Source organism: Pinus tabuliformis, chromosome 2_1 (assembly GCF_031772625.1).
Source record: "Pinus tabuliformis cultivar Carrire ecotype Pingquan chromosome 2_1, CPIR1, whole genome shotgun sequence".
Taxonomy (NCBI): Eukaryota; Viridiplantae; Streptophyta; class Pinopsida; order Pinales; family Pinaceae; genus Pinus; species Pinus tabuliformis.
In genome coordinates this window covers 602,243,468-602,261,221 of record NC_142299.1, presented here as the reverse complement: position 1 = coordinate 602,261,221, position 17,754 = coordinate 602,243,468, and the positions used below count along the sequence as shown (strand labels likewise).

General features: G+C 36.6%; 1 protein-coding gene across 1 annotated transcript in view; it reads right to left on the bottom strand.

The window, feature by feature from the left end:
* Positions 1-16,103, bottom strand: part of LOC149201905 (equilibrative nucleotide transporter 1-like) — a 67,835-nt gene extending 51,732 nt beyond the window's left edge. Inside the window, exon 1 of the mRNA XM_089403041.1 lies at positions 15,230-16,103. Within this exon, the coding sequence (XP_089259167.1) occupies positions 15,230-15,752 (523 nt within the window). The 5' untranslated portion in view covers positions 15,753-16,103. The remainder of the gene's footprint in view (positions 1-15,229) is intronic.
* Between the last annotated feature and the right edge of the window lie 1,651 nt (positions 16,104-17,754).

The window sequence follows — 17,754 nt, the reverse complement described above, 5'->3', positions numbered from 1 at the left end:
CCATACCAGAATCATAATGCCAACAATCTCCCCCTTTGGACTTGATGGCAACCTCAAAATTTTCAGCTCATTCTCCCCCTTTGACATCAAGGGCAAAGGGTTATGCTCCCCCTAAATATGAACCAGATCTGTAAAGAAGAAACATAATCCACAAAACACCATAAATGACCATGAAAGAGATAGATTGCAACAATAATCAGACCAGCATCCAAGATCTCCTTCTGTACGTCCTCCATAATGCCAACAATGCATTATAAGCTCCCCCTGAGTACCTGTTGAAATCTCTGAATGAGCTCCCCCTTTGTATATGTCATGGTGCACCAATTTGATCATGCTCTTTATGAGAACAAGCTGAAATGTTTGCTTTGCTATATAGTGTTGTTCATGCTCAGGCTCCCCCTGACTGTAAGCAAGGTCTGCAAAAGGATGTTCTACATCACAAATGACCTTCCTAAAAGATTCAATACATACATCCATCACCCAACCAAGTGGGGATATATCAGAAAAATGAAAACCAAATACATTACATCTTCATCCCAGGCATAGTGGGGAAACCAACATAGGTCATTACATGACCTGAAGAGATGACACTATTACATCATGAGTCTTGATATGACATCACCTAAATAAGATGAACATCAGCAACAACACTTTATGATCTGCTCCATAGTATCTGTCAACAGCAACTAGACCAGCAACTTGTATTAGTGCATGAATCATCAAGGTATGTCCGCATCAACAGAATTTCACATTCTATGTGAGAAACATCATAGCCATCCAGATCTACATGAATCAAGTATCATCAATTGGGAATATCTGCATTAATCAACATATGTATGAAACAATCCTATCATCATATAGATAAGAGCTCATTATCATCATGTCTCCAACAATGCAACTTTGAATAATCATCCCTGTATCCAGCCAACAATCCTCATCCATTTGTGCCAAGAATGAAAGGAATCATAACTGTAATATATGATCTTTATGCATATGACGACAACAGCATATGAGTGACTCAACATCAAGAAGATGTGAATTCAAGCTAAGTGCTTCCCATGCAAGCATCATTAGAGAATCAACCATAAATCTGATCCAAGAACCATGTGAACAACTCATAACCATAGCAAGATGAATCATTTATCCATATAAGTATCATCACCAAGGACTATTAACCATAATGCCAATAATGCATTAAGTCCATATGCTCCCTCTAAACCTGTGCCATCTGTCTGATCATGCATATCAATAAGAAGTATCAAGACATCATCAATATCAAGTTAGAACCAAAACACTTCTAACCATCATATCCACACATCATTATTATTAACTAGAGCAAAACTGATCCTTCTCTTGAATCTGTCCCTACTGCCTTTCTTCAAACAATCATATACACGACTGTGCAGTAACTAACTCACGTATATATGCAACTTTCCTTTATGGAGTTTGCATATGAGATTCAGGACACTATAGTTTTGTACTTTCAGTGCCCTCTGATTCTGGTATGTCTGTACGTTGTGCAGTGCCGCCTTTTTCTGACTGTACTTCCTTTTTCCTCCATATCTTCAAGCGTGATGATGACATTTTCTCCTTTTGATATGGTGCCCACACTTTGTTCCTGCATTCCTTAGCTATATGTCCAAGCTTGTTACATGCATAACATCTTACATGTTTCATATTTCTCCTGTAAAAATCAGCAGCTTTGTGACCAAACATATTGCAAGCAAAGCAATATCCATAAAAGTACCTTGAATGTGATGATCTTTCTGCATAATGGTCTTGAACCCTTCTTCTTCTACATCTAGCTGCAACATGTCCAAGATTATGACATACATAACATTCAACATTATTCATAGGAGGAGTAAAGGATTTTCTTTGAGGAATCCCTTTTCTTGGTTGATGATGAGATTGATCTTTCATTTCTTCGTTGATCACTTTAGATTTCTCTTTAGAGTTCCTTGCCTCACCTTGTGAACTAGATTCACCTTCAACAGATTCATGGAAACCAAGACCAGTCTTTATAGCAAGAGACCTTTGACTACTAAGAATATCATCCAAGACTTTAGAACTATCTTGGAATCGTAAAAGCTTATCCTTTTCTTCTAGTTTACCTTTCAAGATATTTACCTCAACCTGAAGCTGTTCTTCCTTTTCAAGAGATTGCTTTTTCAAATCTTCTTCAGCTTTCCTTCCTTCTTCCATTTGTTCCCTTAGTTTGAGAATCTCCTTTTCTTGTTCTTCATTCAGATCCTGTTGCATTTGACGAACTCGGAAGGCACATTCTAGTTGAGATTTTAAGCTGGTGACTTCGTTTTCTTGTTTTGCAATAGCTTGGAGTAGATCTGTATTCTGCTTCTTTGATTCTTCAAGATCTCCTTTTAGTGAGAGGATTGTAGCTTCAAGATTTTCATAGTAGTTGGATCTATCTTTGAGTTTCTTGATGGTTGTGCTTCTTTCGTTGACTTCTTTTCTTAATGATGTCACTTCATGCTGCAATTTTTGACATTGGTCTTCCTTGTCCTTGAGTAGCTTTCTTACCTTGTTTCCTTCTTCTAGTTGGGCCTTTAGTTTGGTAGCTTCTTCTTTGAAATCACATTCCCTTTTGTTCAATAGATCTTGTTGATCTCTAATTTTGTCTGTCAGCCTTTTAAATTCTGCCTCTATTTGATATCTTTCTTGTTCACCCATAAGAGCAAATTCAGTAGTTTCGCTATCACTTTCATCTCTTCCAAAAGGAAAGATAGCTGGAACATCAGAGGATAATATATTCATACCTGATAATGATTCTGAATCTGATTCTGAATCTGAAGAGCTTCTTATACCTAATCCCCAATCGATTCTCCCACTGTCATAGTTCTTCTGAGATGACTTCTTTTTCTTAGGTGCTTTCTTCTTAAGCTTCTTTCTCATTGTTCCACGGATCTCCTTCAAGCGATCAAGCTTCTATCAAAGGACCTACTCTGATACCAATTGTTGGAAATAATACTGAGAGGGGGGGGTGAATCAGTATTATCACATTAATAAAACTTTTTCATTTCCATAATCAGATTCATATATGCTACTTCCACAATTTCTTATGATTAAGTTAATTGATCTTCAATGAGTGCATTAGAACATTATCAACCATATTATCAGATAACAGATGCCGTAATAGAGAATAGATCATCACACATAAGGCACACACATGAACACCATGATATAAGGTGGAAACCCAATGCGGGAGAAAAACCACCTGCTGCAAGTCATCTCAATCTTCTTCTTAATAAGAAAATCCTTTTACAATATTTGTACTGGTGCAGTCTTATACCAGTACGGGAGCTACAACCCCCTTTGCTCTTGTACTAGCCGATCCATTTACTAGTACGCAGGCTGCTACCTGCTACAATGCTCCAAAGATCTCCCTTAGCTTTTGTACTAGCTTAGATACTAGTACATAGGCGCTGGCCTACAATCTTCTCTCCTCCAGGTACCACGTTTCATCAATTTTCAGACTGGATACACTGAAGCACAACACATAATCTGAAAGGCCACTTTTCATCCAATTTTCATACTGGACCCAACAACAACATTGAAGCTCATAATCAAACAACCTTCTGAATCACCCAATCACCAGATCCATACATATACAATGATATTATGAGAGTTATCAACCAGATCTAGTACATAAAGATAAGTCATTAATCATGATGTTATCTGAACTCAATACCAGTAACCAAACATCAGTTATGCACCCAAAACCCTGCAGAATAGTCAAAGGCAGTTAAAACAAATTTTAAGCAGGGATCGCAACTTCACTGGTATAGATCTGCGGATATCTGTACTACCTCCGCACCTGCGCCTTCTGTGGCGCCGCGACCACCGCACCTGCGCCTTCTGTGGCGCCTCCGCACTGCGCCTTCTATGGCGCCTCTGTGGCATCTCCGCACTGCGCCTTCTGTGGCACCTCCGCACTGCGCCTTCTGTGGCGCCTCCGCACTTCCGCAGCTGCAGCGTTCGAGAGATCACCCTTCACAAATTCGCTTTCAACTTCACTTTCATAGATCAAACTTTCAAAACAATAACCCAATATTTCAGATCTTAAGATATTCAATTGCAAGGATGAATTAGCCAAGTGATCTCATTTGCTTTATATAGGCAAGCTTCTTCCTAAAATCATGGATCAATACCATAGATAACCAATACAAGGGGCCCAAAAACATGGGGCTCAATAATACCAAGGACTAACCACCATGGACCAAAGGTAAGTTCTCCAACATATACGCGCTTTTCCTTGCATGAAAGTGCGTACCATGGTCCAAAACCATAGGTTCAAATACCAAGGACTAACTACCATGGACCAAAGGTAAGTTCTCCAACATATACGCGCTTTTCCTCATAGGTTCAAATACCAAGGACTAACTACCATGGACCAAAGGTAAGTTCTCCAACATATACGCGCTTTTCCTTGCATGAAAGTGCGTGAACTTTTTCTCTTCATGAAATAAACTTTTCTCTGCATAAAAGTGCGTGAACTTTTCTCTACATGAAATAAACTTTTCTCTGCATAAAAGTGCGTGAACTTTTCTCTACATGAAATAAACTTTTCTCTGCATATAAGTGCGTAAACTTTTCTCTACACTATAATTTATTATCTGAGATGAGTGGGTTGCCATCAAGTACAACATATGTATCATAAAGCCATACCAGAATCATAATGCCAACAAAACCAAACTTCCATAACCCTAGATTTGGCACCAATGTCGAAAAATTGGAGGAAAGTCTGGCATAAAAGGAGGGTGGTGTCAAAAGTAATTGGAAAATGTTGGTCTTGTCTTAAGATGTTGATGTCTAGTTTCTTAATTGCTGAAAGAAATGAAAAAATATGTGAATTTGGGTTCAATTGTCTGTTGTTAATGTCTGGACATGAATTGATTGCATTTCATGGAAGGCAGGGGGGAGCGAGGCGAAGGGATCTGCGAAGGGTTTGGAGGGTCTCTCAAAACCGAGGGAAAGAAATTGATAACTGCCATAGGGAAATTCTGCAATCTGGGATTGAGAAGAGGCTATGACTCCTCTGTCAGCCTGCGGGGGTCTAGTAGTTTCCAGAATCAGTGGGGGGTGAGAGGGGGGAATGGGAAATGTAAGACAGGCCCTGTGAGGTTAGTCTGGCTACTGGGGGGCTGCCAAACCCCAAGGGGAAGGAAAGAGATTCAGGGGAATAGGAATGGGGGGAATCTAGACCAGGGGGACTCTGCATGGCCGGGGGGAAATCCATTCTCAATGACCCTGAGTCGAGATGGACTGCAAGGGCAGGCCAAAACTCGAAAAGATAAGAGGGAGGGGTTGGTGCATATCAAGTCCAGAGGGTCTGCCCTGGTGGCGGAATCGGAGCCAAAACCTTGTTTTCCCGACGTTGGAATCCCAAATCCTTACCGGCAAGCTCCTAAGAGTGGAGAGGGACCACTGCGGGAATCCCAGTTGATGGTCTCCAAGGGGGGGCTTAGAGTTGAGGAGAGAAGTGATAACCCTGTTGTTGCTGAGAATTGGGGGCAATCGGGTTACCGAGAAGCAAACTTGCAGTTGGAATGCTATAAAGCAGAATTATAAGGAACAATAGAATGTTATGAAAGAAATTCGGATTGGTTTTAATGTATGCACTTATGTTAACATTACAAGTTTAATTAACTCATATACTCTTCAATCCCCACCGCTCCGACATCAGGAACAAGTAAGAACGCGAGAGGGGTGGGGACTGAAGGAATTGTTGAAGGAAAAGATGGTGAAAGCATAAGCGAGATAGGGAAGAAAAGGAGGTTGACGAGCAGGTAAGCAGGCAAAGAAGAAAATGAAGGGTCTGGTGGCTTCAGCGAGCAAAACCCAGCGAAAAGAGGAAGAAAAACAGGTGAGGAAAGTATGCAGAACTTAATGCATGCTTACCAGGCAGGCACCCCAGCATAGGTAAAAGCAATAATATCGAAGTGGGAGGCAGAGTTAAATGCCAATGTGGCAAACAAAGAACTTCCAATGGAAGACTGGGAGCCATTACTTATTGACCCGAGACATACTAGAGGCCGCCAAACACTGTTTAGACAGACCATCCAGCAGTACTGGGTCATGAAGAATCTGCCAGCAAGGGCAATGATAACATACAGGGGCAGAGAAGAACCAAAGCAAGCAAGGTAGGAGGAACCAAGTTTAAAGGACATCCAGAAGGAAATCCAGGTTGTGCAAGTACAACAATATCACTAGAACCTTCGTTTTGGGAGAATGGAAAAGCAGATCCAAACCTTGTTGTAGAATGAAGTGCCCAGGTCAAGTGCCAAGGATCCGACCCTTGTCGAGTCATCTGATGACTGATGCAGAGTAGTAGAAAGTTATTTTTTGTTATTACGACATATAGCATTTACTTTACAAGTCAAAGCATTAAATATATAGTAGATACAGTCACAAACTTAGCATGGATGATAAAGATCAAACTATTTAAATTATGGACAGCTTTTGATGTTGATCGATGGCCAACAAACCTGGTTTCCTTTGGGCAAGTTGAGGCCACCAGATATATTTTGTTACTTGCTTTAAAAAAAAAAAAAAACCTCTACAAAACTTTAAAAAAAATTAATATTAATAATTTAGAAAAATTGTAAATATGAATAGCTAAATATAAATTGAAAAAATAGTTACAACATAATAATTATTTACTATTAATTATAATCCATTTTATTTTTAATAATTTTTAAAACCAAATATTTTTATATTTTTAAAATATTATGTTAAATGATTAAAGTTGTTTGGTTTAATAATAAGTTTATTAAAAAAAATTCAATGATTAGGAATAAATACGATAGATTAAAAGGGATTATTGAATTATAATGGTATAAGTGATTTGGTTGAATTTGCTTCGTTGTGTCTTGAAAAGGAGTAGAATTGTAATGAAAGCCTCATTTCACAATTAAAATTAGGCCATTAGATATAAAGTAATATAGTATGCTCATCTAGCTTAACCAACTCGAGGAAGTAAAAGAAAACATCATGTATTCAAGTAAGAGGTAGAGAATTTGCACGCTATAAAATTGAGAGAGAATAAGAGTACAATTCCCAAAAACATATATCAAATGAAGTCAAAATTAAAAATAACTAAGTATATACTTCAAAATAATATGCCATTATTGGTAGAAGGATAGTAAACTTAGTACTTAAATGAAAAGATGGAAAAATAAATATAAGTGATTAGTGTTATAAGAAAGCAAGCACGTCTTTAAGTTTGGCCCTAAATGTTAGTGATATATTTTTGATAAAGTTACTTTAAGAATAAAAGAAAAGATAAAATATACAATTTCTCTAATGATGAGATGAAAATAAATGAGTACTAGATAAATGGTTATCTAAGTTGAGTGATTTTTTTTTTAAAAGTGTAAAAAATCAATCAAAAGCAATAATTTATCCAAGTACATGATTGCAGATTTTGAATTTGGAAAAAATTGAAATGAGTCTCCTTGAGGTATAATATGAATAAATAATCCAATGGCAAATAGTTGTGGAATCATAATAGTATTTCTATATAAGAATATGATAAGGATCACTATAAGGTGTAAATAAGGATGATGCATATTAGAGAGAAAATATGATCATGATAATGATAGATGTAGAAATTATGATGACATTAGAATTAATAAATCAATGAGTTTCTATAAGATGGGAACAAATAAGGCAAAATAGAAATTTTGAATAGGGGAAAAGGAGGAAACACCTTAGCATAATTGCAATATTCTATTCTAAGAAGGATTCATGATAGTTAAGCAATGTGACCAAATTGAATATCAACACTATGGAACTGTTAGGATTAAAGTGGTTAATCAAAACTCATACAAATCCCTTCATGATAACATAGAAGTGCTAAGAAAATTGTGAAATGACGTAAAGCTTTGGGCAAATTTATGTAACAATAATTAAAGACAATATAGAATAAGTGGATTGAGCAACATGAATGATGATTAGGAATGAAAGGTGGGGCTCATAGTGATGATCCACATAATTCTAAGGTGTCCAGATAGGGAATTGTGAACTCAAATCACTTGCAGCTAGCTAAGGATGGTATGAGAAAAAGGTTTAAAGATTTAAATGATCAAGGATACAACTATCAAACTTTTGGGAAAAGGAAATAGACTATGTTGACGAATGAGCAAAGACTTAGCATAAAGTGTCTGAAGGAATGTTATTGAAAATTCTATAAAGAAATCTTAAGAAGGACTATGCACAAATTGACAATAAAATGAGAATCAACTATAGAGGGTGTACTTGACTAATCTACATTCATTTTTTCATGAGTGGATACTAAGGTTTCATATATAGCAACTTATAAAGTTTATGCCATTAACATTGAAGGATGTTGTTGCCAAAGAACATTGTGCATATAAAACCCTTTATTGATTATAATGGATTACCAAAATTTAAATTTTGATATTGAGGATTTAAGGCATGTAAGGCCAAATTTATCTAGGCGAGAAAGAATACATGAAAAGATATTAAAACTCTAGATGATGAGGCTTAATTGAAATTAACAGGGTAGTTAAATAAGAAAAATATATGAAATGAGCATATTGTTAGGGTGACTATTCCTAACCCATAAATTGTCTACCTTATGTTGAGAAGTGCAGCGAGAAAGTCTCAATTTGACTTTGCCTTGGTAAAATTGAGAAAATTTGAATTTCCACATCAGCAAAGAACTTGAATGTAGTTAACTTGTGTGGCATGGCTCTTGTCACTCAGTGAGCTCGATAAATTCGAATTAGAGGGCTTGGAGTTCAGTTAAGCATGTGTGATTGTTAAATTTTAGTAATCCATTTCAGTTATATCCAGTTCTGTTCAATTAAACTATTTCTAACAGTTGGAAGAACTAGTGGAAGGTCAATTGTGCAGTGGGACAACAGTCTAACTCAATTATCATCCAGTTAAATGATTAACCAACCTAAAATAACTAATGTATGCAGAGAATTTGAGTTCCAAGTTATGGTGGAGATTCCAAGGCAGTGTAACAAGCAGTTGTAAACTAGTTTGAATGTATAGGCGTTGCATGAAGTTAGATGATCAAACCTTGGGAATTGCACAATCAATTGGAGGAAAACTCCTAAAAAATAGGGGCTAATTCTCTAGGTATTGTGCCAGTAAATAGGGGCTTAAGTAGAGGCAAAAATTGACTAAGTCTGGTTCAGAGCTTCTCATTGAGTAAAGAGATAGGTTATTCACTTGCAAGTTGTGCTCAGTGCGGGCAAGCAATTGTAATACATCTCTATTCATCTTATTAATGCAAAGAGGCTTGAGGGGTTTTTCGCAGTTGGGTTCTCCTAAAAAAATAATTGTGCATGTGAGTTATTTATTGCTGCATGTCGGAGATTGTTGTTCTAAATTGTGAATTGAATTCTGCAAATCAGTAGAATAAAATTGTGTCTCTTGATTTAGATTAAAATTTCTTGAGCAGTTGTAATTCTATCACCATATTTCTACACCTTCTTATTGAAATAAGCGGAAATGATATCGAAAAACAACTAGTACATTAATTTAAGTATAACAAGCATAGTATGATGATCTAGCCCTTGTTGATAACCAAATAGATCCTAGACGGATGTTCAATGATACTATTGCATTAAATGTAATAGTTGGCATTCATTGTTTATACAGCGTAATGCATTTAATTTTCTTGATAAATCATGATAAAAACACTAAAGATGTTTTGTGGCTCCATGTGTGAGATGTGCTGAGATTATTATCATATTTATGATGGTAAGCTATGCCATTATCTTAATATGTGGTTTCATTTATTATGTTGATATAATGTTATGTATTTGATACATCTATGTTGGTGTTAATAATATGATGATATTTCATGATGTGATGGCATGTTATAATTCCACACAATTTTTATGATGAGATATTAATGATGGCATGTGTGAGCATGTGCTACCTTACGATCAATATGTTGTGATAACAATGATTTTGTGTTCTCATGAAGACATGTTAGAGTCCACATGTGATATTTTCTATGATATGATGATGTAATGTTATAACTGAAGCATTGGTTACATGTTGTGAGGTGGTGATTCACAAGGAATCCATTGGTGGGCTGGGAGCCCATACTTATGAGGGAGAATATATAACACCTTATGGAGTAGGGACAAACTCGACCAACTACTTATGCCAATGTTTTTTTGCCTTGGATAATTCTCGATGGAACATATGGTCATCTTCAGTAGGATGAGTGCCTAATATTGAAGTTATGATGTCAAAGTCCAAAAAATGGTTAGAGTGTTGCTTGCTAGTAGAGCTATGGTATTGAACTTCGATGCTTGAGGATGTACCTTAGTTAATTGTGGTGGTATTTGGGCCAACATTTCAAGATGCCTGGGCTACATGAGTACTCAACCACATGTTTGTTTGGGTAGACAAGGTCTAGATCCTTGGGGTCATGATAGACCAAGGTGGCTTTAAGCTTGGTATTATGAAAGTAGAGAAGTGCTAGAGCATTGCTCACACTACTTGGAAACTTCCGATGTCTGTTTTCTGAAAGTAGTGAAGTGCTAGAGCATTGTTCACACTTCCTGTAAACTTTTGTTGCCTATTGTGGTCACATGGGATGGCCTTGTACTAGTTTAGCAGAGAGTGATGTGAAAGATACAATGTGAAAATTCAAAGGATGATAACATAATCAAAGCTAACTTTGAGGCAAAGTTCCTTGATGAGGGGGAGTGTGTAATGCCCAATATTATGTAACTTATAAATAATAATAATAATAAATAAAATTAATAAAGTGAAGATCATATTAAATAAACAAAAGAAATTATTTAATTAATAAAAACAAAGATTAAGAATAAGCAAAGATAAATTTATAGAAAATAAGAAAAGTTTAAGAGAAAAATAAAAGTTGAATGATGGCAGGTGAATGATAAACATGAAGTTCTTCCTTCCATGTTTAGAACAAGTTGTTATATTTAATGCTTGAGAAGGAGGATGTGAGGCATTATTTTCCTACGAGAATTATAAGATAGAAGGGATTTGCTGGCAGAGATAAGTGATTGAGTGATCAAGAGTGGTTGGCTGTAAAAAACATAATGTGGTTGAGCCTGTGATTGGGTGGAGAGTTGTCTCCAACAAGTTGATTGCACTTAACTGTATCAAAATAGTGCAACCAATCTGAAATAACAAGTAAGCTAATTTTTCATTTCACAAAAATGTTTCTCACCACTCGTTGTTACAGATTATGTACTAATTAATTAAAATCTTCTATATAATTTCATATTATCTACTTCTCCTTTCTAATAATATGTTCTAATAATATGTTGATCTAATAGTGTGCTGACCTACTATATAGTATAGATAAAATATCCCTGACAAAAAAATCATGTAACACAACCAGGGAAAGCGTCTTCCGTACCTAAATAGGGGAAAGCATGTTATGTACCTAACTAGAAGAGTGAGTGAATACTAAATAGTAATATATGCTATCTACTATATGTCATGATGAGAAGTTGTGATCAATGTACCATGGCGTATCTAAAATATTGAAGGGTGTCATGATGAGAACCTGTGACCCGTCTACTTTGGCAGATGTAAAACATGTAAGGATATCCACAACAGGTTGCATCAATCAATATATATTTTAAAAACTATTACAGCATGTGTATCATAGTTTTAAAGCTCTATGATTAACCTGCAATATCCATAAAATGGATTAGGATAAGATCAATTGCCTATCCTTACCACTGATTTTTGGTGGGAGTCTTGGGTCCCTGCCAAAGTTGCCTTACAAGAACTCGAATGTTTCAGTTTTACTATTAGAAGAATGTTTTGCGCTTGTTGAGAGAGAGGAGTCAAGGCTGGGTTTTACAGTTGGAAGTGCGGCAAAAAACAAAATTTCTTTAAGGTTAAGAGAGACTGGTAGCTCAGGGCCAAAAGGAAAAAGAGTATCATTTCGGAGAGTCGCTGGCCAAGCGACGAAGGAACTAGAGATTGATCTTTTTTATCCAGAAACACAACTCCAGGTCAGAAATTCGGAATGCATTATGCAAGTTTTTGGAATAATATAAAGCCAGAGGAGCCAGAATTAGGGCCAAGATAAACAAAGACAAAGAGGGAGAAGATACCATAAAAATGTAATTCTGATACTTACAAATAAGAACAGGCATCTAAAAGAAACGTATTTAAAGATCAATCTGGAACCCAGAAAGAAGATGCAGAAGAAACAAAATATCTTTTCAGAAACCACTTCCAAAAGACCAATACCCACTGGGAGATGTGATGCTAAATGGGAATCAGGACAATGAAGCCATTAGGCATGTTGTTACTTCTAAAGTACTATGTACTGTGCAGATATATCTATCACAAGCTTTGGATAAGGATGGAGTAATCGATGCATTACAAGACAAGCTAGAGAGCCAGTCTCCGCTTTAATGCCTCCCTTGTGAGTGATCTAATAGATGTGTGTAGAATCTAGATATGATTAAACTTATTCCTAAGCGAACAAAAGAGAAATGGTGAGAAGATGGAGACCAATCCTTTTAATGCCTCCTAGAATATTTTAGCAAAATCTTTAACAAATAGTACTAAGTCTACTACGGTAAGGGCTTTGATATATGAGAAAATAAGGTTCAATAGGGAAAATGCTAATGAGGAAGGGAAACTAAACAAAGGCTGTTTTTACTGAAGATTGATTTTGACCGGGCTTATGCTAAAATTTTGAATTTGATTTCATTTTGGAATTGGAAGTTTTTAACTCAAGCTGTGGGCACACGATTTTCTCTAATGTCTCAACCAAAGTCACCTTGATGGGAATTTGTCAAAGGTGATTCCACTCAAAAGGTCTATCAGGCTAATGTGTCCCATGGTCCACTGTTTGTAAGTTATTATTGTGATACATGAGGATATCTCCTTGAGCCTACTTGATTGAAAGGGGGGATTAGAGGGCATTCTCCTCCCAGATGGACAGCAGCTACTTCACTTAAAAATTGCGCATAATCCTCCTCTCATGCCGGAGCCCACCCAGAGTTCTGTTGAGGGAACAATGTAATGTCTGGAAATCTTTTCTAGAGCAACAGGAGCAGTAATTTATAGTGTCATGACCCATGACTAAAGACAACGCCTCTTATTATTTAGCAAGATGCTTTCCAGAATGAATTATTACAAAATGGAAAGTTATTCAACCTGGACAGATTGTAAGGTACTAGGTCATAACTTTTGGAAACAGCAGACTTGTGGAACTGGGTGTTGAGCAAGTTTGAGAACAGGCTTCAGAGATGGTTCACTAAACTAAGGTTACCTAATTAAAAAGAGTAAAACTTCCTTGTTGCTCCAATTGCCTTCCCCTTCCCGACGTGACCTGCATTTGGAAACTAGCTAATTTAAATATCACCTAAAAACGTGTACCTCTCAGCAATTTAGGTAACTAGCCAGTGGCCACCCACTGGTGGATGCCATTGGCCAGAGACTAGGCGATATAATCAAGGATGTAAACACACAATTAACAGCAAATAGTCACCATGAATGTTTATAGAGCATGAAATCTAGCAACTAACAGCGGAGTCTAATAATGAAATCCAGAAGCAACTCCCGTTTAAATAATAAGCTCAGGGGGCATAAGAATGACAAATAATAACTTAAGAAGACTCAAGAACGATAACTGAACGCCAAAAGAATCTGTCTGCAAGGTTTTCCTTAAAAATGCCTCTCAAATTCAAATCAAGATGATGAAGATTGAAATATCAATGAACATTGAACGGCTATAGCCACTGCACCTTACCACTCATTTGACTTATACCTGGCAGGCTGGCACCTCTGTGACATGCCTTTCACTGAGAATCGACGTTTTTACACATACAAAACCCAAGAACAAAAAAAATCGATCCTAAATCTTGGGAAGCATGCTGTATGCAGAATGGCTTTCTGTGATATTTGATTGACTGGAACTGACGTCCCCAGTTGTGGTCACTGGTGAGAATTATGTTGGAAGCTTTGTTCTGACCAATTCAACATGTAGTCTTTCTTTTATCATATTTACTGCCTGCTCTTTGATTGAGCAAGTCATTATGCCACAACAAGCACAAGTCCATTAGGATATGGTCAGCGGCAAGTTGGGGTGCTTGCAGAGATGATAACGTTTTCAAAACCCAATAGGCTCACTTTGCATGCTCTTGCAGCTTTTTATGCGAATGAAACCAGGTGCAAGTCCTGTGCGACTGTCGAATCTCGATATGGATACTTCTTAGTTACCATTCTTAGGCAAAGGTACCCTAATTGTAAAACAAATTTCTGGTGGAAGAAACTAGATGCAAACCCTGAGTGACTTTTGTGATATTTTTAAGTTGTGAATGAAGACAGGTGTAAGTCCTAGGTGACTTTGTCGAAATAGATACTTCTCAGTTACCATTCTTAGGCAAAGGAACCTTAATTGTAAAACAATTCTCCAGTGCAAGAAACCAATTCTGGAGTGATTTTGTCCACTTAGATACCTCTAAGTTGCCGCTCTTAGCCAGGTGCAAGTCCTGGGTGAGTTTGTCGAATTTGATACTTCTCAGCAGGGTTGGAATTTGACAGGCAAATTGCCCGTCATGGGGTGATTTGCCCTTCAAATACAGGTTAAAAAATTACAAAACTGTCAAAAATCTGTTTTGAAACTATGAAAACAGGTTAGAAACTCTGAAAAACTTCAAATTTGATGGGCTGGTCTTTTTTGAAATTCCAACCCTGCTTCTCAGTTACCACTCTTAAGCAAAGTACCCTGATTGTAAAACAGATCTCCAGTAGAAAAAGCAGGTGCAAGTCCTGGGTGGGTTTGTCGAAATGGATACTTCTCAGTTACCACTCTTAAGCAAAGTACCCTGATTGTAAAACAAATCTCCAGTAGAAAAAGCAGGTGCAAGTACAGAGTGACTTGTCCAAATAGTTACCTCTAGGTTTCAGCCCTTAGCCAAAAGTAGCCTGATCGTGATGCAAATCTCTTACAGAGAAAGGGGTCCCCGGGAAAAAGGGGTTTCCAAATTCCCTCTCAAAAAAAACAAGGGCACACTCCCCCACATTAAAAAATGCCAATGATCTTACATCAGAAATTGGGCTCTCAAGTGCCAAGATGCTATAACTATCAAAATGAGGAGCACCACATACTCCGCCTAAATCTTGTGGCGAACATACTAATACTACAGATTAATCCTGAAAAATAAGAATTCAATGGCCTACAGACTCAGCAAGTTCTGAAGAAAAAGCATACCTGAGGCAGCAGTTCCAGCAACAACAGCCTGCATGTACTGCTCTGGGAGCTCCCCAGCAGACCCAATCAGACTCCCCTGCACAATCGCATCCGCTATCCCACAGAATACAACCGCCGCAACAGTTATGAAATACCCAACATCCAGCCCCCTTTGACCTTTGATATAAGCCACATCCATGACTGGAACAACCAGCAGGGACAGAAGAAACAGAGACAGCCCAAGATTGATCCGGACTCGAGCATTGGCCCTCCCAGCGAATGTGAGCAAGAGCACGATGACTACCAAGGCTGGAATCATGTACGCCACTGAAAACACTGAGTCCACCTGCTTTCCAGGGTAGATATAACTGAAATAATCCACGGCTGTTATGAAAGCATTCCATGGAAGCAAAAAACCAGTACCCATGATGAAATAGGAGACGTAGGCCAGGTGAAATCGGTCCTTGGGTGGAATCCCTTCTTCATGGGTAAGTGGTGCGTTTTCAGGGCCATATTGCTCTTCCTGGCTCCTGAAAAATCCCATGGCGAAGCCCAAATTTTACACAGCTTTGTTCGAATGAATTGCCTTAACACATACAAAGAGTAAGTCATCTCAGTATATGTCATTCTGATGTAATCTTTTAATGGCTTGAATACAGAGCAACTGTGGCCCACAATGGAATCCGCCGATACTGCGGGCCATGTTCGTACTGCGGGATGAAGTTCTTACAGAAAAACAAAATTCAGATTCTGGCAGCAATTTACAAATTAATTATTGGTGGTACTGTGTCCTGGTTTGCTGCAATGATCCCTCTAGATATGTGTTTCATTTTCGCTCTTGAGATTCACGTGTATTGTACCAATTTATTACTTTTCAACGACAACTGGGAATTTGGCAGGGCAGTTCAGGCCTATGTTGTAGGATGTGTACAGGTTTAATTAAATTTTATATAATTTTTGTGATAGTATTTTATGGGTTGAGAGTTAATTAAGAAGTTTATAATGTTTGAAGGATTATGTAGGTTTAACTAAATTTCACATAATTTTTTTGATTTTATTTAATATAAAATTATTTAAAAATTTAGATTTAATTATTTTGAAATTAGTTTTTTAGAATTTTAATTTAATTATCAATAATTATTAGGAAAGGTAAGAATTTAATCTCAATAAAATATTTTAGAATATTTACAATGATATGCATGTCTATTTCGGAATTAAGCTTTCAAAATTTTAATTTAATTATCATTAATTATTAGGTGGATTGTAAATATTTAATTTCAATAGAATATTTTAAAATATTATGAATAATATATATAAATTAAAGGTTGAAATTTATCTCTAAATAATTTTTTGTTTTTTCTCTTTTAATTGAATTGATTAATCTAAAAAAATGTCACATGAACAAGTGTCATTTAAAATAAGTTATGGTTTTTTGGATATATGGTATCAATAACCCATGATATTGGCCCATGGTATTATAGAAACATATATTTATAACTTTAAAATCTCGATCATAAAATGGGGCTAGATAAGAATCTTATTTCATGTTTAACTTATATATTAATTATTTTATAATAATAAAATAATTAAAATAAAGTTATCATTTAGCTAGGTCTATGTTTTTTTTTTTTTTTTTTTACAACATTAGATTATTATGAAATATTTGCTTTAATGCTTATTAATTTAATATTTATTAATTTATTGTTTATTATAAATTGATGTCTATCAACATTTACCAACTATTTAATTTATATGGTTGCACTAAATATAATTACTAAAAATTTATACTTCATATAAATAGGGATGTAGGGATGGAAATTAATTGTGGTGATTAAATTCTTTGAGGAGATATATTAGCGTCACCAAAAAAATTATAACAACATTTAAATTTAAATTTAACCCAACATAGATCCATCTTAACTTTGAATCAATGGAATGCCAAGAGGGATCAAATCTCACACAAGCCTCCTTTTGAGAAATTTAAGGAAAGATTTGCACCTCAAGAGATTCGATCTCTTTCATTGTGTTGTAGCTTTTTATATCTCCTATCACACAAGTGCTTCAGAAGATATAGAAGCCTCCTGGAGACAACCTCTGGGTTGATAGGAGACCAGTGCCTAGGGCATCCGAGAGGAGTGCTTTTGAAGATTATCTGAGGGATTTTTGTTGCACTCCATATGTCACGTAATTTGGAAAAAGATAATTCAGGGGCTTGGTTCAATAGTCCTTCGTCAAGGTAAACTCAAGCAAACAAACTGGTAGATAATGGTTGATCTCAAAGAGAAATGTCTTGGTTTTGGTGGTCGACACACAACAAAATGCAGCTTAACATTGTTGTTGTAGTATAGATGAAGAAGAGGAAGGAAAGAAGGGGAATTGATGCAGAGGGCTAGACAGAACACAGAATCCTAAGTAACAATATCTAGCAGAAATATGGAAGAGTGAGGGGAGGAAAATGCAGAAAGAGTGGAGTGTGAATTAAGGCCTCAAACTCTATGCCTCATGAATACATTTGTCACCAAACAACAATAAGTAAATCTATGCAC